This window comes from Amia ocellicauda, chromosome 7 (assembly GCF_036373705.1).
Source record: "Amia ocellicauda isolate fAmiCal2 chromosome 7, fAmiCal2.hap1, whole genome shotgun sequence".
In the NCBI taxonomy this organism is placed as follows: domain Eukaryota; kingdom Metazoa; phylum Chordata; class Actinopteri; order Amiiformes; family Amiidae; genus Amia; species Amia ocellicauda.
In genome coordinates this window covers 48,632,069-48,655,843 of record NC_089856.1, presented here as the reverse complement: position 1 = coordinate 48,655,843, position 23,775 = coordinate 48,632,069, and the positions used below count along the sequence as shown (strand labels likewise).

At 52.4% G+C, this 23,775-nt stretch overlaps 2 protein-coding genes across 2 annotated transcripts in view; both read right to left on the bottom strand.

Annotated features, from left to right (window-relative positions):
- Positions 1 to 523: 523 nt before the first annotated feature.
- abcd1 (ATP-binding cassette, sub-family D (ALD), member 1) lies at positions 524 to 10,400 on the bottom strand. The gene is made up of 11 exons (XM_066710142.1): positions 8,539 to 10,400; positions 7,969 to 8,461; positions 7,341 to 7,521; positions 6,893 to 7,020; positions 6,598 to 6,754; positions 6,333 to 6,427; positions 4,903 to 5,048; positions 4,555 to 4,700; positions 4,189 to 4,273; positions 1,586 to 1,711; positions 524 to 1,388 (listed from the first exon to the last, which is right to left on the bottom strand). Exons 1-11 carry the CDS (start codon positions 9,027 to 9,029, stop codon positions 1,121 to 1,123), a joined length of 2,316 nt encoding a protein of 771 aa, XP_066566239.1. The 5' UTR covers positions 9,030 to 10,400; the 3' UTR covers positions 524 to 1,120.
- A 539-nt stretch (positions 10,401 to 10,939) lies between these two features.
- The window catches only part of ccdc120a (coiled-coil domain containing 120a), a 15,345-nt gene continuing 2,509 nt past the window's right edge, over positions 10,940 to 23,775 (bottom strand). Inside the window, exons 2-13 of the mRNA XM_066710145.1 lie at positions 23,615 to 23,735; positions 18,893 to 18,998; positions 18,262 to 18,417; positions 17,977 to 18,082; positions 17,642 to 17,760; positions 16,910 to 17,020; positions 16,574 to 16,718; positions 15,998 to 16,057; positions 15,596 to 15,758; positions 15,370 to 15,474; positions 13,597 to 14,760; positions 10,940 to 13,452 (exon numbers count right to left, since the gene is read on the bottom strand). Coding sequence (XP_066566242.1) covers positions 13,347 to 13,452; positions 13,597 to 14,760; positions 15,370 to 15,474; positions 15,596 to 15,758; positions 15,998 to 16,057; positions 16,574 to 16,718; positions 16,910 to 17,020; positions 17,642 to 17,760; positions 17,977 to 18,082; positions 18,262 to 18,309 — 2,127 coding nt within the window. The 5' untranslated portion in view covers positions 18,310 to 18,417; positions 18,893 to 18,998; positions 23,615 to 23,735 and the 3' untranslated portion in view covers positions 10,940 to 13,346. The remainder of the gene's footprint in view (positions 13,453 to 13,596; positions 14,761 to 15,369; positions 15,475 to 15,595; positions 15,759 to 15,997; positions 16,058 to 16,573; positions 16,719 to 16,909; positions 17,021 to 17,641; positions 17,761 to 17,976; positions 18,083 to 18,261; positions 18,418 to 18,892; positions 18,999 to 23,614; positions 23,736 to 23,775) is intronic.

Below are 23,775 nucleotides of genomic sequence, written 5' to 3'. Positions count from 1 at the left end.
TACCATGGGAAAAGAGTTTTACACTGCGGTAAAAACGGTGAAGTATTGTGGTTCAGCATGGTTAAATCACAGTAACGTGTGATGTACTGGGGTAACAACGCAATAAAGTGCAGTGTGGTGGTGTGTTAACATGTATGACGTGTTTTGGCTGTCCTGTACCACACTTCGTCTGTTTCATTGGGAGCGCATTATTAAAGGGGCTTTATCACTCAGGGGGTGAACTGTCCTGTATGATCAGTTATTTTTTGTATGTTCAATAACATAGAATCAATAATCACGCAAAAGCAGTCACATACAAACATGTCACTGCACTGAACTTCTTTGTACTGTACTAAATCTACTACACTGTACCACAGTACAGCACTTTACTAGGCTATACTGTGCACTACAGTGTAATAAACTACACTATTTCACAGTGCATTGAACAAACTTGTTGTCTTGTGTCCAGAAACAGTGCCGATTCACAAACTGAAATAGAACTATTTCATTTACATTGATTTTAATAATTAAATACACGACCATGTTGTTACTGATTAAGGATGACATTTTTAATTTGCTTATTGAAAACAAAACAAAAAATCACCAGTTACTGTAATTCAGTAATAATACAAATTAGATAACATTAAAATCTGTCAATAATATTAATGATTCTAATTTCCCTATGCCCTCTACAGAACACAATCACATGATCTGAACTCTGACCTCACAAGCCCCGCCTCTGCCTTCTGCTGGCTCCTCACTCATTGGCCCCTAAGGTTAACCCAGCATTCCAACACTTCTATTAGCTGCCCCTGTTTCTGTGACATCAGAAGCTCCTCCTCTTCTTCAGTTCTATTGTCTACTTACGGATAGTCTCTTAACACCTCCCAGCTCACCCCTCCAAACCACTCACACACTCAATCCCAATGGCCATTGATTGTGCAATCTGCTAGCCCCACCCTCTATTCCAGCTGCCTGTTACTTCCTGACTGGGATTGATGAGGATAACTCATCAGGTTAAACTGTCAATCATGCATTAGTCCCCTCCCTCCCCAGTAATTACTGGTTGGTTGACCGGTCAATCCAACCCCCCCCTCTCCTTTCCTTCCACAAGCCTCTCTCTTTCAACACAATCACTCCACTACCCTGTCCCTTCTCCCACCACCACCTCCCGACTCCCCCCCTCCTCCTCCTCCTCCTGCCTCCTCCCTGTGGCCTCCCCGTGGCCGCTGTCCTCCCCCAGGATCCTGCGCAGCTCGGCCAGCCTGTGCTGCACCCGGGGGATCCCCGTCAGCTGGGCCTCCAGGCGCAGCTTCTCGTCCTGCAGGGAAAGCCGTGTGGACGCGTCCAGGGGCTCAAAGCGCCACCCGCCCTCCCCGTCGAACTGCAGCAGGTGGGAGTGGAACTTCCTGTGGGGGAGAGAGGGAGGAGACAGAAGAACAGAGGAGAGAGACAGAGGGACAGGACAAAGTGAGAGAAGTGCATGTAAGTGATAAGAAACGTCACACACACATGCATTGTGACACAAACACAACACATTGGGATGCACCGTACATACACACACAGGCTCTCACAGAGACGGACCCTCTCCCTCCCTCTCTCTCACCACAGCGATGGCCGGTGTGTGATGGATAGCAGGGCAATGCCGGCATCCTTGGCGGCCTGAAAGATCTTGCCCTCTACATCGATGCTCACAGCACTGGTGCACTCGTCCAGCAGGGCGTACTTGGGCCTGCAACAGCAGCAGCACAGCACACTTCACTGTCAAACACTGCACTGCACTGCAATATACTGCACTACTGGAACACTGGTGAATAGAACACTGCGCTGCACTATTGGAACACTGGTGTATAGAACACTGCGCTGCACTATTGGAACACTGGGCTATAGAACACTGCGCTGCACTATTGGAACACTGGTGTATAGAACACTGCGCTGCACTATTGGAACACTGGTGTATAGAACACTGCGCTGCACTATTGGAACACTGGGCTATAGAACACTGCGCTGCACTATTGGAACACTGGGCTATAGAACACTGCGCTGCACTATTGGAACACTGGTGTATAGAACACTGCGCTGCACTACTAGAACACTGGTGTATAGAACACTGCGCTGCACTATTGGAACACTGGTGTATAGAACACTGCGCTGCACTATTGGAACACTGGTGTATAGAACACTGCGCTGCACTATTGGAACACTGGGCTATAGAACACTGCGCTGCACTATTGGAACACTGGTGTATAGAACACTGCGCTGCACTATTGGAACACTGGTGTATAGAACACTGCGCTGCACTATTGGAACACTGGTGTATAGAACACTGCGCTGCACTATTGGAACACTGGTGTATAGAACACTGCGCTGCACTACTAGAACACTGGTGTATAGAACACTGCGCTGCACTATTGGAACACTGGGCTATAGAACACTGCACTGCACTATTAGAACACTGGTGTATAGAACACTGCACTGCACTATTAGAACACTGGGCTATAGAACACTGCGCTGCACTATTGGAACACTGGTGTATAGAACACTGCGCTGCACTACTAGAACACTGGTGTATAGAACACTGCGCTGCACTATTAGAACACTGGTGTATAGAACACTGCGCTGCACTATTGGAACACTGGGCTATAGAACTGCGCTGCACTATTGGAACACTGGTGTATAGAACACTGCGCTGCACTACTAGAACACTGGGCTATAGAACACTGCGCTGCACTATTGGAACACTGGTGTATAGAACACTGCGCTGCACTATTGGAACACTGGTGTATAGAACACTGCGCTGCACTACTAGAACACTGGTGTATAGAACACTGCGCTGCACTATTGGAACACTGGGCTATAGAACACTGCGCTGCACTATTAGAACACTGGTGTATAGAACACTGCACTGCACTATTAGAACACTGGTGTATAGAACACTGCGCTGCACTATTGGAACACTGGTGTATAGAACACTGCGCTGCACTACTAGAACACTGGTGTATAGAACACTGCGCTGCACTATTGGAACACTGGTGTATAGAACACTGCGCTGCACTATTGGAACACTGGTGTATAGAACACTGCACTGCACTATTGGAACACTGGTGTATAGAACACTGCGCTGCACTATTGGAACACTGGTGTATAGAACACTGCACTGCACTATTGGAACACTGGTGTATAGAACACTGCACTGCACTATTGGAACACTGGGCTATAGAACACTGCGCTGCATTATTAGAACACGTGTATAGAACACTGCGCTGCACTATTGGAACACTGGGCTATAGAACACTGCGCTGCACTATTGGAACACTGGTGTATAGAACACTGCGCTGCACTACTAGAACACTGGTGTATAGAACACTGCGCTGCACTATTGGAACACTGGTGTATAGAACACTGCGCTGCACTATTGGAACACTGGTGTATAGAACACTGCGCTGCACTATTGGAACACTGCGCTATAGAACACTGCGCTGCACTATTGGAACACTGGGCTATAGAACACTGCGCTGCACTATTGGAACACTGGTGTATAGAACACTGCGCTGCACTATTGGAACACTGGGCTATAGAACACTGCGCTGCACTATTGGAACACTGGGCTATAGAACACTGCGCTGCACTATTGGAACACTGGTGTATAGAACACTGCGCTGCACTATTGGAACACTGGTGTATAGAACACTGCACTGCACTATTGGAACACTGGTGTATAGAACACTGCACTGCACTATTGGAACACTGGTGTATAGAACACTGCGCTGCACTATTGGAACACTGGGCTATAGAACACTGCGCTGCACTATTGGAACACTGGTGTATAGAACACTGCGCTGCACTATTGGAACACTGGGCTATAGAACACTGCGCTGCACTATTGGAACACTGGGCTATAGAACACTGCGCTGCACTATTGGAACACTGGGCTATAGAACACTGCGCTGCACTATTAGAACACGGCTATAGAACACTGCGCTGCACTACTAGAACACTGGTGTATAGAACACTGCGCTGCAGTATTGGAACACTGGGCTATAGAACACTGGGCTATAGAACACTGGGCTATAGAACACTGGGCTATAGAACACTGGGCTATAGAACACTGGGCTATAGAACACTGGGCTATAGAACACTGCGCTGCACTATTAGAACACTGCGCTGTCAGACTGATTCTTGCAAACACAGACAGACACTGATTCTTACCTGTGGTAGAACATCCTGGCCATTCCCATGCGCTGCTTCTCTCCCCCCGACAGCACGTCCTTCCAGTCGCTCTCTGCATCCCAGCCTGTAGCCACAGCACAGCCACTGCTCTGAGTGCCACACAGGCACCCGTTCCTCACCCCCATTCTCTCCTCACTGCCCCATCCCTCTCCTCCCCTCTGACAGACACTCCCTCTCTCTCCCCTTCCTCTCTCCCCTTCTTTCTTTTTCCCTCTCCCTCCCTCTTCTTCCCCCTCTCCCTCTCACTCCCTCTCCCTCTCCCTCCATCACACCACATCCCCCTCTCAAACCTTTGCCCCTCTTTCTCTTGCCCACCCCCCATCTCTCTCTCACTCCCTCTCTCACCTCCCTCTCTCTCCAGTATGTAGCGCAGGTTGACCGTGTCCAGCATGGCCTCCAGGTCAGTGTCACTGAAGCCCCGGCCCCTCATCTCCTGGGGGGTGTGGGGGTAAATCACCTGATCCCGCAGAGTACCCACGGGCATGTAGGGCCTGGAGAGAGAGAGAGAGAGAGAGAGGAGGGGGGAGGTTGAGAGGTGGAGGAGTATAAAGGATCGGTAGGATCTGTCACAGTGTAACTTGTAAAGCTCCCTCCTAAACTAGACTGAGGGGTCTCCTACTCTCTCTCACACACACACACACAGACAACATGCACACGCACACCCCTACTCAACCTGCCCCGATGCTGCAGTACCTCTGGGGGATGTAGAACATGTCGTGGGGTGGGGGCTTCCTCAGCACCCCCCCATATGCCGGCCAGAGCCCACTGAGCACCCGGAACAAGGAGCTCTTCCCACAGCCGTTGGGCCCCGTGATGAGCAGGTGCATCCCCTCCTCCACCTGCAGGGAGACAGAGACAGAGACACTGAGCTCCACGACTCTCTCCATACGGAGCACAGAACACCATGTCTCTCAGATGTCAGTCGATATCCGCTGTCTGTCCAGCAGGGGGCAGCACTGTATGGGCTCAAATTAGCGCCATAAGTAACGAATTCAAAAAAATATATATTGTAAACAAAAACAAAAGTTGAGAAAAAATTGATGTTGAGATCAAAAATAAAGCAATCGAAAGCAAAATGTATAGAATTGTAAACACAAAAAATTACATCGAAAGCAAAAAATAATAATCTTGAAAGCAAATAATGTTAAATCGAGAGCAAAACTCGCCTGCAGTCCCCGTCTTTGCTTGCGATGCTGCGATCTTTGCTATCGCCGCCAGTTTCTTTGCTTTCAAAATTTGTTTCATTATTTCAAGTTTTGGCGCGGTTTTGTCGTGAGGGCGGGATTTACAGGGAGGCGTGGATCCTGGGTCTCCATTGGTCCAGCAGGTTTGAGTGACGGTTCTTCCTGACCCAATCAGTGATCAGGGTGGGCTGGTCTGACAGTCACCTCTCTGCAACACATCTGACTTCAGCACTGACTGACCCATAGACTGAGAGGAGCAACTACATGGAATTTAATTATAAACAAAGCATGGTTTTAATAAAACACGTGTTTATTTTATATGTCCTTTATTCTGATCTTTATCAATGGCGCCAGTAATTTTGTAGGTGACTGTGCATATGATTATATATGAGTGTGTGTGTGTATGTATGTGTGCATGTATGTATGTGTGTGTGTGTTTCTTACCTAAACATAAACTGGGGCATCACATGCTCTTAATGAATACGATGTCCCTCCATTTGCCTCTTGCTAAATGCTGTGAGCTCCATCAGTCTGGCGCTGAGGAGCTGAATTAACGTGCTCTGCAGGTGACATTAATATGAACATGATATTAAACATTTTACTGTGCACGAAGCAGGTGAATCCCGCGTTTTGTTTCAGTGCTGTATGTATGGACTCGAATGTCGGTGGGATGATTGTGAGCTTTTGACTGCAGGTTTTGCTCTCGATTTAACATTATTTGCATTCAAGTTTATTTTTTTTGCTTTCCATATAATTTTTTTGTTTACAATTCTATACATTTTGCTTTCGATTGTTTTATTTTTGATCTCAACATATATATATTTTTTAATTTGTTACTTATGGCACTAATTTGAGCCCATAGCACTGCTGCACACACACTGCCTTTGTGTGGAGAGGATGAACTGCACAAGATCAACAGAGACACAGACACCCTCTCACCTCTATATTCAGACTGGACACCACCACCTCCCCCGTGGGAGTGATGATGGGCAGGTTCTCACAGCTGATGCCCTGATCCACATCGATCACCTGACCTGGAGAGAGAGGGGGAGGGGGTCAGGGTTGAAGAGGAGGAGAGGTAGACGGGAGAGGGAAGAAGGAAGAGAGGGAGAAGGCTAGATTCATTAGCTTTGGCAATACAAGAATTAGAAATCCCGAACCTTCATACGGTCCTGTATGTGTGCGTGTGTTTCTCCTCACTCACCTCTGATCTCTAGCAGCCCCTCCCTCTTCAGTCCGAGTTTGGCCTCCGCACTGCCGCCCCCCCCAGCCTGGGACCGCCGGTACACCCCTCCCCTCACGTCCTCAAACACGGAGAACATCTCGTGCACGCGGGCGGTGTAGCCAGCCAGCTCGGTCACCTGCACACAGAGAGGGAGGGGTGAAGGGCGAAGAGGAGAGGAGACAAGGGAAAGGGGGTCTCATTCCTTATAATTATGATCATTATTAATTAATGAGGTGTTGGCTGGAGGGGTTGAAGGCATCAGGGATCAGCCCACCTCCTTGTAGGAGCTCATGATCCTCTCGATGGCGTCGGCGCCGGCGGTCAGCAGGTTGCGTGCCGTGGTGAAGGCCTCTGTGCGCTCGCTCACCTGCTCCCCCTCGGGGCCCCCCGCCACCTCCCCACCTGAGGGGAGAGACAGGGTCAATACACACCGTCCACACACTGACCAACCCTGCCGATACACAGTCAATACACACTATCAACTCTATCAATATGTACTGATCGATACACAGCATCCATTCACACTGAAATGCACTCAATCAATCTCTGTCAAAGCACAGCGCCATCTGTGTGCGCCTGCTCCTACTCTCTCAGTTCAGCGGATTTTAATGACACTGGAACAGACAGCGCTCCCTCCCTCCCTGTCCCACACTCTCACTATCCCACACTCTCCCACTCAGCCAGCCCTTCATTAGGCCCACAGACACCGACATGCCCCTCACCAGTGTGCGAGTAGCCGGTGGCGGTGATGATGGGCACGGCCACCATGAGCAGTCCCGAGGCGCTCCACAGGTACTTCATGAGGAACTGCTCGAGCATCACAAACCACAGGCGCTTGAACAGGATCAGGTCGATCTGGGAGGACAGGGCCTGGTAGCAGCGCTGGAGCTGAGCCATCTCCACCTGGGCAGGGAGAGAGGGAGCAGTCAGATTACAGTGCAGTACAGTAGGATTGCAGAGTGAACACGTGTGGCTTAATGCCTCTCTAGCACCGCTTGGCACCAGTGGCCCAGCCAACCCCCATGCCGGCCCCTCATGTGACCCAGGCGTGTGACCGAGCGCGTGCACATGTGTGACTGTGCGGCGCCACTCACCACCCCCACATCCTGCACAGAGAAGGGGACAGTTTGCAAGTCAAATGTATGTGCAGTGTGAGTATCAGCCCCCCCCCACTCTGACCGCTGAGTGAAACCGCCTCCAATACCGAAGGAAATGGGAAAGGGAGGCCTTGACACAGTCCACAAGGAGGTTCTTGACACAGTTGGAATCCCGAGACTCGGAACACCAAATTCTAAACAAACAGCTTCAGCCCCCCAGGCCTGTACTGGCCCAGGCCTCCCACCCCCTCACCTGGTGCCCCGCGTAGAAGGCGATCTCCTCTGCGTTGGCGATGATGCGAGAGTGCATGTAGCGCAGGTCGCCCTTGCGCCGGGCCTCCTCTGCCACCAGCTGCCCGAAGCGGGGGGAACAGGCCCGCAGCACCTTGGCGGTGACGGCCACCACGATGCCGGCGATGCAGGTAGGCCAGCCGGTGCCCGCGCCCTTGGCCTTGGCCTGCTGGTAGAGGGCGTAGCTGGTGACCACCACGTCCAGGATGGGCTTGGTGAGGTTGGAGTACAGGTGGGCCACCGAGCCGGCGAACACCACCATGTCCTCAGTCAGCGACTGGTCGGGGTTGGCCAGCCGGCCATCCATGTGGCTGACCCGGTAGTACGTCTGCTGGCTGAAGTACAGGCCGTAGGCGTGACGGACCAGCCGGGTGCGGAACGCCAGGGCCAGCTGCCCCTCCAGGTAGCGGATGGCGCTGTTCACGAAGGTGGCCGGGATGGCGATGAGGAGCCACCTGGCAGGGAGAGAGTGAAGGTGAGAGAGAGACACACCCTGACACCCTGACACACTGACACCCTGACACCCTCTCACCTCGCCAGCTGCCAGGTGAAGGCGCGTGGGTCCTTCCTGACGATGGTCCTGACGATCTTGCCATCCAGCCCAGCCACGTACACTGACAGGAAGGTGCGTGACACCAGGGCGCCAGAGTGGCAGGCGAGCAGTGCCACCTCACGGCACAACAGATGGGGGAACAGGATGTGCAGCAGGCCGAGCAGCCTCCGCAGGAACTCGCCATTGACGGCCGGCAGACACCCCTCTCCCGCCTCCTCCTCCTCCCTGTCCTCTTCTTCCTCCTGTGATTCTTTCTCCACGGCCCCCTTCCTCTTCACCGCGTTCACCTCCAGCGGCGCCCTGAGCTTCGTCCGTCCGCCCGCCCAGCCACCAATCCCCCCAAGGTGCCGGGACAGGATGGGGTGCAGTTTTTTGGCTGCATAGGCCGCCAGCAGCAGCAGCGCCGCACGCTGGGCCACCGTAGTCTTCCTCAGCGGCCTGGGCAGCCACAGGTTCGGGAGAGAGGCCATGGTCTCACCGCACACTGTGCTGTATACGCCACTGAGAGACTGCGCACACTGAGGAACAACGGACTTTACCGCACTGAGACTATGTACTGTGCTCTGCAGTACACCGAGGTAGACTGTAGTAAACACACTGCACTGCAGCACACTGAGCCTGACCGGAGATTGTTTTATGTCATTTATCCAAGTCTCTCCCTTTCTCTCTTTCAGTTAAATTCAAAATTGGCCTGACACACATTCTCTGTATGTAGATATAAAACTGATTTAATATTTTAGTTGTCTTATAACGGGCCACACATGAATGTGTGAGTGAGAGAGAAAGTGAGAGTGAGAGTGAGAGTGAACACAGGCTGGATTGCATCTGACTCTCCTCACTCCTGGATAGCTCAGCCTTATTTTTTTTCTCGGCGTTGCCCCACGTCGCTGGCCTGCCCCGTCGGCCACAGATCAGTGGATCACACCCCACAGCCTGGCCCCCCAGCAGTCAGATCCCGCACACACACACACACACACACACACACCTGACAGCAGCCCTGGCGTCAGAGTCTCCAAATGCACATCGATTGTTCGCAGAGGAGGATTCTTTGTTATTATTATTATGAATAATATCTCCAGGACAAATTAATATAATTGCATATTTAATCTAAAACACGGCAACATCGGGCTGAACTCAAGACCGGTTCCAGACGGACGCAGCTGACAGGGTCGCACGGGCAGATTTGTTGTTTTATGGTTTAACAATAATTACATTCAAAAAGTAATAAGACAGTGTCACACTAGACAGATCGTGCTCGTTAACTCAAATCAATAATATTCTCATTTAAAACCCCAACCTGGCAGTGTAAAACAGGAGTCCTGAAAATGCTCCACAGGCTGGAGACAGACTCCCTGTGCACACGCAGGACAGCGCTCACTCCGCCCGCCACACTGCCCCGGTCTCAGCCTTATTAACCCACACGCACGGAGGACATGAGCGGTATAAATATGTATGTGTGAAGTGCCCGGTGCAGAGCGCAGCCTCCACACCCGCGACTTTGCGAACTTTCTGAAGTGACGTCACCGCACCGCACGCACGGCGACTGATCTGCGCAAACGGGGAGCAAGAAGATCCAAACAGCTGCGCAACTGGTCGTTGGTTTTGTTAACGAGAGACACTCTGCACTGCAGCAAGTCCGGAGCGGCTGTCTGTCCGTCTCTGTCGCTCAAACAGGTCCAGCTGCCCAGGCAGTGCCCCGCAGTGCCCCGCTGTCCCCCGGTGCCTGGCCGCTCAGAGCCGCGCAGCGCCCGCAGAAAGCCTGCCTGCTGCCCGTGACTTCCTGACAGCTGCGACGCAACTTTCTCGTTTGTTTAATTTGGTGGAGGTGAAAACTAGGAAGTCCTCCACACATCCCACAATGCCGTTCGCGGTCCCGGTCAGAGCGGCGGTGGACCGGTTGGTGTTCTATGGTAACGAGTGCTGTGACCTGTGACCCCGGCCGCCGGCCCGGTGCGGCGCGGTGCAGGGTGGACCTGCCGCCTGGGGTCTGTGGCAGACATTGTCTTCACTGTAGACAAGTTGTCTTTTTCTTCATTTATTTATTTAAGACATTTAACAAGTCCTTTTCCCGTCCGTTGCTAATGGCTTGGCGTGGCGCTATATAATCCTAATGTACTGACATTGTCTAGGTCGTATTAAGGCAATAACACTTCACAAGGCAAGGACATAATAACAATGATTGAAACCTGTCATCCTCCATACAAAGACAACAGCCCTCCGCCCCAGTGGAAACTTTTAAATCACAGCCTTTCATATGCAAATAGGAGCCACCGAGGAGCATGCGCACCTGCGGCACAGGGCGCCCCGTGACGTCACACACGTTCATTCATAAATACACAGTCACACCAATACGAACACTCTCTCACATAAACAGACGCGCTGGCTGTAACAAGACACTTTATTCAAATCATGGTAAACAGGCCTTCTCCCCTGAGACACCTGAAACTGCAGGAGCCACTCCTACAATTATCTTCAAATTTATTTATTTATGTACTTTATTTATTTACATCAACCCCTCCCCCCCAACACACACACACACACATTAAAAAAGTACAATTCCAAAAAGAGCCAGGGAGGGACAACAGTGACAAAGAAATTAAAGAAAACAAAACACAAATGCAAAAATAATAGACAAGTGGTCATCTCAAGGTGAGCTCTTCTGTCCTGTACTTATTTTTCACCGTCCACATGAATTTAATCCACCCGTGTCCGCTGCCTGTGGCCCTTGACTGACCTCTGACCTTCAACCTCCCTTGTGCTCATCGCTTACATCAACAGCCCGGTGTCTGCAGACCCGTTCCAGTGGAATCCCTGAATGACTTACTTGCAAACCGAAAGAAGCTAGAATTGTTTAATTGGACCAGCTGTTGGAAGGAGTGAGCAGTTTGGTTTCTCGAGTCATTTCCACATGTTCTCAGTTTCCCTACAGCGCATAGAAGAGATGGAGGTTCATGCTGGCAGAATTGACGGACAACAGGTCTGCTGACAGAGTTCTACAGGATGTAGGTTCATGGGTTCATTAACACTCATGACTGCTGCCAGGACCCTCACAGCCACCAGCACAGTGAGCGGGTCAGGTGCTGCACTGTGGTCACCCTCAAGGGTTCTAGGTGAAAGGTCGCTGAACCCAGTTCTGTTGCGGTCAGAAGGTGAAAGCGTAGGTAGAGCAGGACTGGGCTCAAGATAAATCATCACTGATGTATTACTGTCCCCTGCTGCTCAGTAACGGTACTGCACCAGGCACCACTCATAATGCTGGTCTATTGTGATTGTGAGTGGGAATCCTCCCTGTAGCCTGGACTGGACACCCCTCCCCCTCTCTCTCACACTCTCTGTCTGGCACACACTGGTTCAGGAAAATTAGTGTGTTTATATGCAAACAGAGATCCTGAGGTAACACTGTGTGTGTGTGTTGTTCGTAGCTGTATTCTGTTCACAGTGATGTGGAAAGGGGGGATTAAACCCCCTTACCTCAGTAGCAACATTATTGTCACTAAGGGTTTTTTGCACTTTAAATATCTTTATGCATATTACTGTTTGAATACACACACTCACACTGACACTCTCTCTCTCACACACAACCAGTGTTCTCAGAATAAACATCTTCACACTTGCGAAAGGAGCAAAACCCTTGTCCCAGTCCCTTAGCTGGAAGGTGGAAAGTGTCCAAGGGAGGTGAATGATGATGCTGTATTATAGTATTATTTTCAGTAGTAGGAGCAGCAGTGCACAATGAGAGGGAGGAAGCAGTTCTCTGGCCAGCTGTTGTACAGGACAGCAGGTCAGGGGAGAAAGAGAGAGAGAAGAGCGAGAGGGCACCCTCTGCTGGAGTGAAGCAGCAGCACGGACAGTGTGCTGAGCTGACGGGAGTGGGGGGGCAGTTTCAACAGACACCAGACAGAGACTGGCTCCCCACACTGATGATGATAATGATAATAGTCAGGGCTGAGACTCAGGGACACGAGACACGCAGCCGGAACCCAAAACAAAATAAAAGCTAATAAACAAACATTTAAAGATCTCTATTTTACATCCTCACTTGTTTTTCTTTAAATGACATAAGACCTGCTTATGCTGCACCCCCACCCCCCCAACAGTGCAGAGAGCCATAGACCAGGCACACCCCCCCACCCCGGGGAGTGACGGGGAGTGACGGGGAGTGACGGGGAGTGACGGGACGCCCAGCCGAGTCCACACCCCCAGGAGAGTCCATCCAGGAGCCCAAAGCACAAACGACAGCAAAGTAAAATGTTTACAACAATAAGAAAATAACATTAAAAATGAATTATATTGTTTGTGCAACTGCATCGAAGACCTGCAGCAGAGAGCGGGTCCACCCTGCCTCCCCACGCGCTGACGAGTCCGTCCCTCTGGGTTCCACTGGGTTCTGTCCCGCCCCGAGGGATTCCTCTGTGTTGCAGATCTTTCTTCAAACTCATCCTGAGTTGTATTTGTTTTTTTTCATTGTCTTGCAGTGGAAGCAGCAGGGTTTAATTATGATTGTAATTAGTCCCTTAATTACCGCATCTCGTCTTGGGAGTCATGTGGAGGTGGGGGCCGGGGGGTGAAGTCCAGCCCCGGTGAGCGAGGGCCGCTGTAGGCCCTGGACAGCGAGAGCGGAGGGTAGTACGGCACACTCTCCTGTGTGCATTTGGGGGTGCCGGCATGTGTGCCAAGAGTGGATGTGTATGTGAGTGTGTTGGTATGTTACTGTGTGCGTGAGTGTGTTTGTGAGTCTGTATGAGTGCGTGTGAGTTTGAGAGAGAGAGAGTGTGTGTGTGTGTGTGTCACACCAGCGTGCCGGGCGGGGGCAGGTCAGAGCTCGGCTCACACAGACTCAGCTCCTGCATCTGGGGGTGGAGCTGCTCCTGGAACAGAGAGAGATCCAATGACCTGAGAGAGAGAGGGAGCAGTGTTAACACAGACACAGAGAGACAGTTCATTCAGTTGAGGCAGAACACACTCGTACAAACACCGACAGCACACTCGCAACTCAGGCACAGCAAAACGGACATTCAGACACACGCAGTTACACACCTGGCCTGCAGCGGGTGCCCGTGGAAGGTGGCAGACTGGGGCATCTGGGCAGGGGGTGGCAGTGGGTCGGGGGGGTAGGGCTGGGGCAGGTGCGAGTGGGGGGGGTGGTGTGTGGCGTTGCTGGGGGGGGCCCTCCTGTTGCGCAGTGTGGGGGGAGGCTCTGCGGCTTTGGTGGCCCCCAGTGTGTTCCTCAGGTACCAGTCCCTCAGGCCCTCCAGGGCCAGCGCTTTGTGCAGGCTGCGCGTGGCGTCCTCGGGGGGGTTCCCGGCCATGGGGGGGTTCCCGGCCATGGGGGGGGTGTGGCGGGGGTCGGGGTAGGGGGGGTAATGGGGCCCCGCGGGGCCGGGGGGGGCTCCACTGTCCGGGAGCGCGGAGAAGACAAGGGAGTCGGCGTGCGGCTGCTGCAGCGGGATGAAGGGACCACAGGACTTGGTCCGGGTCACCTTCACCCGCCTGGTGTCCCCCGGCTGGCCCCTCAGGAGCAGTGGGCTGCCGGGGCCGTAGGGTGGCAGCAGGTGGGGGGGCAGCTGCGGCTGGGCAGGGGGGGGGTGGTGGTTGTGGAAGCCGTTGAAGAGCGGCAGGGCGGCAGCGGAGGAGGGGGCCGCAGCAGCGGGGGCAGGGGCCGTGTCTGGGGCCCAGGGCCGGGGGTATCCGGCCACCTGCTGGTACTGCTGCTGCTGCTGCTGCTGCTTCTCCCAGATGTAGTCAAGCAGGATCTCATTGTACCCCCCCCCGGCCCGCCCCCCCATGGACGCCCGCACCCTGCCGGGCTCCGGGCCGTGCACGTCCGGGGGGCGTCTCTCCGGGCTGCCCCGGGGGGCGTGCCGCAGTTTGCCGTCGGTCAGAGTCTCGGAGCTCTTGTAGGGCCCCCCCCGCGAGGGCATGCCCCCCACCGGTCCACCCCCTCCTCCACGCACTCCTGGTCCCGCACACCCACTCCCCCCGCCCTCAGGAAAGCCTGACCGGTCCAGCAGTGCCTCGGAGCTGTTGCTGCGGCGAGTCCGGGAGCCGTACTGACAGCTCACTCCTCCGCCCACGGCCCCCCCCTCAGTCTGCACAGGGGGACGCGGTCCAGGTGCGTCGGGGGCGTCCACCCACTGCCGGACACACACCCCCCCCGCCACCCCGACCCCCACGGCCACCACACTGCAGGACGGCTCCAGCCTAGACAGACAGACAGAGGTGGGTTTTATTACCAAAATCACTACAAAAACAGAAAACAAGAACCCCCCCCCCCAAAAAAAAACATACTTCTTCAACATCTCTCCATTATAGCGAAGCACAGACCACCCCCCTGACACTGCTGTTTGTCGTTTGATAAAATCCACCTCCGCCCTGAGCAGCTCCAGCATGTCCCGCCCAGCCCTCCCCTCAGTCTTATTCTTCCTGCTCACATAAATGCCCATTTTAACTGTCCCAATTAAAACACTGGCTCACTGGCTCAAGACCAGTTATTGTCTTTTAAAAGGAGACCCTGAAATGAACCCCTTGGTGTTAAAATCCAAATTAAGAGCCTGTTTTAAAACACTGGAGAGGGCAGTCACTAAAACAGTGGAACAGTTTCTCGCAGAGGCAGAGACTCCACTGTCTTGTGCTGTTGTCTGTGTTCTGTTCTCTGCTGTGTCTCTCTCCCCTGGCAACACTGGTGTCAATAAAACTCGTTTTGAATCTGAATTTGAAAGAGGAAAAGTAGTCTGCAGTCTGTGAGCTGCACAGTGTGAAAAGGTCACACCTGCACAAACATGTCTGTGTGGAGGGAGGGGCTCGGCTCACCTGGCCTGGGTGGTGGGGGGGGGCCCAGGCCGGGACAGCAGCGGTGTGGCCGGGACGCTGCGCCCCTCCACGTTGGATGCACTGCGGGGCAGAGAGCGGCTGGGGCTGCAGACACACACGGGCAGTTAGATCAGCACCATTCGCCCAGTCCAGTCCAGTCCAGCCCAACCAACATTGACCCAGTTCAGTCCATCCCACCCCAGTCCAGTCCATCCCGCCCCTGTACCTGGCAGAGCTGGCCACCGAGTTCCTGCGGGTCCTCATCTCATAGTAGATCTCCACGGGCGACAGCTTGCGGGTCAGCCTGCTCTCCGGGCTGCTGGGGGTCAGCCGGGGCCGCGAGGGGGACACGCACTCGGGGGGAGCCCTGGAGCTGGGGGGAGCCTCCTCTGCAGGGGGGGTGGGGGTGGATAGGGACACAGAGCGGAGCAGAGTGAGAGAGAGAGAGATGACAGTGGAGAGGTAAGAGGGACAGAGAGCAGGTGGGGGAGATTTGCAGAAGGAGAGAGGAGAGGAGAGGAAGGCTGTTCAGTACAATGCAGCTGCAGCGTCTCCGCAGTCACCGGGCCCATCGTCGGCACCGTCCTGCTCCACACTGCACCTGCATTTCTGTTTCTTCGGGACTCACCACTGTCATGTCCAGTGGAGTCGGACATAGAGCTGCTCTCAGACCTGACCAGCCCTTCATCTGCAGAGAGAGAGAGAGAGAGAGAGAGAAGGAGCACAGTGTCAACAGATAAAGCAGCAGAGAAGAACACTGCACAAAACACAAACATGAACTCAGAGCCTCAATGCCTGGCGTGCAAAGGGGCTGCGTTTCATTGTATTTGTGGGGCTGACGTCTGTGCAGCGCGGAGAGCCCGGCCCCTGTGGAAGAATGGCTGGCAGGGGCCCTGGTGCTCTTCCTGTACAGCACTCACATCACTTCCTGTTCTGTGCTGGGCAGTGGGCGGGTCACTTCCTTCATATTACTAATATTCTCGTATCTGAGCCGAGTTACTCAATCACACCGACCCACTGACATCGTCTGCGTCAGTCCAGGCACTGCTGCACAGTCAGGGTGTCAGTTTTGGTATCTGAGAGTGGCAGTGTGTCAGTGTGGCAGGGGCAGTTGGTCAGGGGCAGCGTCAGTATGACAGTACCTGAGACTGTATGGCTGCGTCAGTGTCAGTGTGTCAGTGTCAGGGCATCAGGGGGTCAGTACCTGCAACGGTGTGGCAGCCGCGGTGCACGGTCCTCTTGCTCTGAGCCGTTGCCTCTGTGTTGGGCTGCCGGTGGAGGGCGCCGCTGAGCCCAGACTTCTTCCTGCGCTGCTCCGTCCCCAGAGCCCTGCGAGACGGATCCCCCTCCTGCACACAGCACGACAACACAGCATCACAACACAACACAGCGTCACAACATTACGGTACAGAACCACAACACAGCACAGCACAACACCACAACACAGAATCCCAACATCAGATAGCAACACATCCGCACAGCACATTCCCCAGCCCCACAGAGACGTCATGTTCATAGTCTCTGTCTCCCCCCAGCTCACCTCCCCCTTGCTGCCCGGGCCTCGAGGGGACACTCCCACCCTGCGCCGCACGTGGGGGGGTCTCTCCCCAGCCTCCAGAGGGAACTCGCTGGGCAGCTCTCCTGTGAGCTCCTGGTGGGGGGAAGAAATACACACAGATTATATATGTATATATTAGAGGTCGACCGATAGTGGCTTTTCAAAACCGATACCAATAATAATTAGGGTGGGGGGGAAAGCCAATTTCCGATTAATCGGCCGATTATTATTCTTTATCAATAAAATCAATATATTGTATAAAATATACAGCACTCAATGTAAAACTCCAACTGTTAAAATAGATCAAATTCTGGAAAATTTGGAAAATTGGAAAAAAATTAGGGAGTTATGAAGAATGAATTTATTGGAAAGTTTTGGATAAAATACAGCATTAACACTGCACTTTCAGATCATTGGTGACAATAAACTACAAATAATGAAATTCCAGTAATAACAAACTTCGGCCAAAATCTAATATATATATAAAATAAAATAAAGTGTAGTGTGGTCAAAGGCAGAGATACCAGAACAATCATTTCACAGGAACGACTGACAATCTGAGTCTCACAGTCATGTGTTGGGAAAAGCGGCAGGAATAAAATGTGCGTGAGAGAGTGTGTGAGAGTGTGTGTGAGAGTGTACTTATTGTTTTTCATCTTTAATCTGTAGCTGCTGTTTATAGGGAGGGAGAGAGGGATGGAGGGACGGACTCACAGCCTCCTGTAGACACAGTCTCCTGAGCTCCCCCAGCCGGCTGCTCAGAGCCCCCTGAAGGACCCGGCGTCGCTCCTGCAGCTCCAACACGCGCTCTGCCCGGTGCCTGCTGCCTTCACCTGACACACAGACAACAGCACACACTGAACACACTGCCCTGAACACGCCTGACACACAGACTCATGTCAATACACACTGAACACACAGCCTGCTGCCTTAGTAGTTAATACACAGCCAGTGTGCGTGTCAGTGCATCATCTCTCTCTCTCTCTCCTTTGCTTTGCACCCCCCTCCCCAATCTTTCCGCCCCTCCAGTGTAATGACCTCTGACCTACCAGGACCCCCCAGCCCCATGGCGGTGATCATGTGCCCTTTGACCTCCATGTCATGTGACTCCTGGGTGGTCCGGCCACTCACGCTGTCAGCCAATCGTAAGCTCACCTGGGAGACAAGGGGTGGAATGAGAGAGAGAGAGAGATGTAATTACTGTTAATATCACTCCTATGTAATTAGTTAATATCATTCCTATGTAAAAACTATTACTATCACTATTGTCATTGTTATTATTGTCACTGTGTCTCTCAGGACCAGGGCCGAGACCACAGCTGACCCTCCCTCACCTTGCAGTAGTACTCATGGGTGATGTTGTGCTGGGGGCTCGTGGCCATTCAGCGCTGTGTCCCGCTGCCCTGTGCAACGCCCCCACTGGCCACAAGGTGGTGCCCCTGAGCTCGGGCCTGGCCAGTCCTTTGCAATCACAGACAGCCACTGCCCTCCTGAGAGAGACAAGCCGAGTCAGAGAGACAGAGAGACACACACACACACACACACACACACACACACACACACACACACACACACACACACACACACAGATATACACATAGGCACAGCCACTGCGCTGAGAGATACACACAGAGACAGACACACAGATAAACAGAGACTGATAATACACACACTGATAAACAGACAGACACAGATACCGATACACACTGGTAATCAGGTTTGTGTCTGTGTCTTGGATTGTGTCTTTATTGCGGTGTGCTGATGTGAAAGTTGCAGTAACTGCCCTGCCCCCCCCCTCAGTCCCTCTCCACCCTCTTCCCGTCTCCTCTCCTGTCCGGAAACTGTGCAGGACTCTGGGAAGAGCGGGAGTGGAAGTGTCCCAGAGTTCAGCACGAGGAGGGGTGTGTACAGACACACTGCACACACACACAGTGTGTTAAGCCCCTCACACCCTCAGACACTCACAACGCTCTGAGGAATCAGTCTCGTGCTGATGAGGCCATGCACCCTTTGACCTTTCCGCCTACAGCGATCCTGCGCAGCTCTGCCCGACTCTCAGCTGCCCAGATCCCTGAGGAAACAGAAATCATCATGAGATTAATAATAACAATAACAAATATCACCATCATCATCATCATAAAAATGCTGGCCAAGGAACAGCCCTGAGACCCAGACCAACGCCTCCCCGTTCTTCACAGGATGTCAAACTCCCAACAGCACAGCAGTCATGTCCACTACACAACCACACAGTACACTACTCCACAGTACAGCCCAGTACATTACACTACAGTACACTACAGCACAGTATACTAGAGAACACTGCACAACAGTACAGTATACTACAGTACAGCACAATATATTACAGAACACTACACTACAGCACAGTATACTACAGTACAGAACACTACACTAAACTACATTACAGTATACTACAGAACACTACAGCACAGTTGCTAAACTCTGTAAACACACAATGAACAGCAGTCACATGGCGTTGTGCCAGCGGTCCCTGTGAGAGCCACAGTCTGCGAGTCTCAAGCAGCTGTGGCCACGCTTTCAGGACACTGTGCTACACAACACAGAGCCAGGGAGAGAGAGAGAGAGAGAGAGAGAGAGAGAGAGAGAGAGAGAGAGAGAGAGAGAGAAGGGAGACCGTGAGAAACAACAAGGGAGAGAGATCTCCTGTGAAAGGCAGAGGGAGTCACAGGTGGTAGCAGGTGGCACAGACAGGCTGCGTGTGTGTGACTGTGTGAGTGTGTGTGTTTGAGTGCGTGCGTGTGGGGGGGGGGGGGCACAGCTCCCTGGCCTCGGCAGCTGGCAGCCCCTCCGCTGGCACCGCCCCCAGCCCTCAGTGCCTCACAGGACTGCTCTCTCTCTCTGACCCTGCAGCGGCACAGGGCTGTGAACAGGAACACACTGGGCTAACTTCCTCTGTGCATGACACAGACTGACACCCTGACAAACAGATACACCAACACCCTGACTGACTGACACACCAACCGACTGACACCCTGACACACTGGGTGACTGATACACGGAAAGACAGATACACCAACCGACTGACTGACACCGACTCTGTGGCAAGCTGCCGGTGGTGAGAAAGGGCTGGACTGGGTGAGCTTGTGTGAGGGCCAGGGCTTGTTGGACCGGGCCAGGAGGTCCCAGCGCACGTGAGGAGCACTGGACCTCTCCAAGTCCCACTTCAAGTCAGGGGTGCTAGTTGAGCACGGGAGTGTCCTGAAGGCCCACAAGGGGAACAGAAATAATGTGGTTTGATGCCATCATGACTGTGAAGCTCCTTCTGAATATGAATTTAAATCTGAGAGATACAGAGAGAGCGAGCGCAACACGGGGATAGAGGAAGAGAGCAGAAGATAAAAATATAACAACAGTGATAGAGAAAGAGAGAGGCAGAATGAAGGAAACAGGGAGGAGAGAGAGCTGAGATTAGGCAAGAGCTGTGTGTGTGAGAGAGAGAGAGAGGAGGCAGATCACAGGGATGCAAATCCAGCCTGATTTTAATATTCAAACCCTGCGGACTGTGCTCGGTGGGGCAGGGGGGGCTGAGATTTTCTCTTCACTCTCCTGCTCCCCCTGATACACAACAATGCAATAACTACAGCACAGACCACAACCTCACACTACACTACAGTACACTGCATTACAGTACAGTACACAACAGCACAATCCTGTACACCGACAACACACACCCAGACACAGCCATGCCCCCGACAACTGAAAACACCAACACACACTGACAGTCACACCCAGCACACACACTTTTGGTGGGTCCCTGTCCCTAAGAGTGTGTGATCTGTGCAGTGTTGTTTTGAGCTGTTTTTGTTTTGTGCTGTGATGCCCATGGTCCCTTTGTGTGAGTGAAGTGTGTGAGTGTATGCGCGTTTGTTCCAGAGTGTGGGACTGGTGTGTGTGACTGGGCACTGTACCTGCAGACAGCGAGCCACATGAAGCCTACATGAAGACACCCCTACTGCGCCTCCGAGGACAGAAACACAATCTAGGTTACCCCCTCCCTTCCTCTCCTTATCTATGCATGCCTACACTCTCTCTCTCTCTCTCTCTGCAATGCCAGTCCTCTGTGCCAGTGTCTCCGATGGGTTCTGTCCTCTGCTTCTCCCTCCATTGATGTCTACCCACAAACTCTCTCTCTCTCCTCAGTGCCAGTCTTTCTGATGTCGTCTTTGTCTCTCTCTCTCTCTCTCTCCCTCAGAGCCCTGGCAAGACTTGTGCTTCATCAGCCAGGAGACTGGAGCTCTCACACACTCACACACACACACACACACACTCACACACTCTCACACTCTCTCACACTCTCTCACACTCTCTCACACTCTCTCACACTCTCTCACACTCTCTCACACACACTCTGTCCAGCTGTCCTGTGTCTGGTGTAAACACAGCTGGCACTAAAATAACATCTACTACAGCACTGCAGGCTGACACACACACACACACAGTCTTTATCTCTCTCTTTGTCATACACACAAACTCACACAATGCCTGCCTGTCTCTCCAGGTAGAGCTCAAACACATCAGCCCCCCCACTCTATGCAAACACAGCCAGCTCACACAATGATGTCATGGCGAGAGACAGCGATAGTGGGTGATAACAGCCAGATCAGCTGCCAGAACAAAATCACACAAAACACCACAAACCGCACAGCACACGACACCACGCCTGCTGCCTCGCTGAGACGCAGTCAACAGAACAGCTCCAGACAGCAGGCACACTGAGCCTCTCGCCCACCCTCACAGTGACGCAGACGCACTTATTATGGTTGTTGTTGTTGTTGCCAAACAGCGTATGCTGCCATTTGTAAATGTTTCCTCCAAGCTGTGTTCCTGAAGGCAAAGTTTATTCTGTATTATAACAGACCCGGGTTCTGACCCACTGTTTAGCAACTTGGGTTCTGATCTTCGGGCACAGGTGGAAATCAGGGGGTGAAGGGTGCATGGCTGCAGTTGGCGTGTCATGTGACCACCCCTCTGTGTGACCCGCTGCCTGACACTGAAGTGAGAGAGCACGGACCTGAGCCGCCGTGTCGGAACTGGGGCCGGGCCTGGGCCTGGGCCTGGGCCTGGCTGAGGGTGCGGACTCCAGGGGGCGCCAGGAGGCGGGCCCGAGCAGAAACACTGTGCAGGCCCAATTCAGTGCTGGACAGTGTGTCCTGAGGTCCAGTGTGAAATGAAGGGGCGGGGAGGTCGCTTTATGCAGAGATCTCTGACTTGACGCTGATCCAGATGCCGGAGTGTTTACACACATCTCTACTGAGCGGTTTCATGCGTTCTCCCGACCCGAGTGGTTTGATTCTGTGCATCCGTTTGTGTCACAGCGTTGCCGTTGTTGTTGAATTTTGTGGAATGGAAAGTTCAAAGGTCAGCCTACACGGTTTCCCAACGCTCTTCCCCCAAACCACAATTGGAACCATATGACTGCGTGGGGGTTGTAGCATTTCATTTCGCAACGGTAACGTGTACATTACAGTGACACTTCTCAGACTGAACGCTCGATACACAACTAACCTCTCGCTAATGAAAATTATCATCATTACGCTCACTACTACAGTGGGGCTCTGCGCTCCTGTGATGTTTAGTTTGCGTCTCTTGTGGACATTTACAGAAACAGACACCTCAGGGGCTGTTCAATAAATAACAGCACAGACGTTTCAATCACACATAAACCTTCAGGGCTTGTACCGGGTGTGGCCAGAGCAGCGACGGCGACGGCAACACCAACACCCACACCCACACCCAGCAGCCCAACATGAACAAACCCAGTGAATCAGCGGCAATAGGTGCCAATACAGGGGTGGGGGTGTGTTTCTGTCTCAACTTTAAGGTTCAATCGCGGCTGGATGCTGCTGTAGGAAGTCTCTCTTGGCTGCTGCAGTAAAACAAATGAAGACTCGAGTGGCGCAGCTGGATGCGGGCAAGAGGGAGAAACTAAAAACAAAACAAAAAACCTTGACCAACTTCCTGTGTTTTCGCGGCCACACTGGTATCTGTGCCAACCCGTCTAGGGCCTTCAGCAGCGGTGAGGTGGTGCACACTGTACGGCCTGCTACAACAAGTACCCAGACGTGCCCGTGTGTTTGGGCACGGTGGGCATGGGTACCATATTCCTCGTAAATAAGTCCAACACAGCGGTGTGTCAAGTTTAAAAGGACACTGCATGACACTCAAGAAAGAAAAACAACAACAAAAACAAACTGAAGACATGTTCAAACAGTTTAAAACCTTTTCTCTAACATGTAGATGATTATTATGATAATTGTTGTTTTGGTGTCACAGCACTGTACACAGCCTAACTGCAGCAATACGTCATGTCTTAAAGTTAGTTTGTACATACATGTATACAGTATACAGAGGTCTGTAAATAAAGCAACAGTAACACTACACAAACACATGTATTATCATCATGACTGTGTATTATTATCGTCGCTGTGGTTATTCGGCCCAACAGACTCGGGCTCAACTCGGGGAACTATAACTTATAAGATAAAACATCAGTAAAGAAAGCGCATCCCATCTACAGACACGGGACCGGGAATACAGCTTGCACAATTATAACATGAATACTAACATTAGTACACATAATAATAATAATAAAATAAGTAATACTATTATAAGAATAGTAATAGAAGAAACAGTAAAATACAATCTTACAAGACTGCTCTTCCGTGCCGCAGGGACACGACCCGCACCGGGCAGCGGGGCTCCGGGCCGGACCTCAGCCCTCACAGCAGGGCAGGACTGTGATCGGCGGCGGCTGTGGTGTGTTGGACTCCTGGGAGAACCGAATGGCGTCAGACGAATACATTACAATG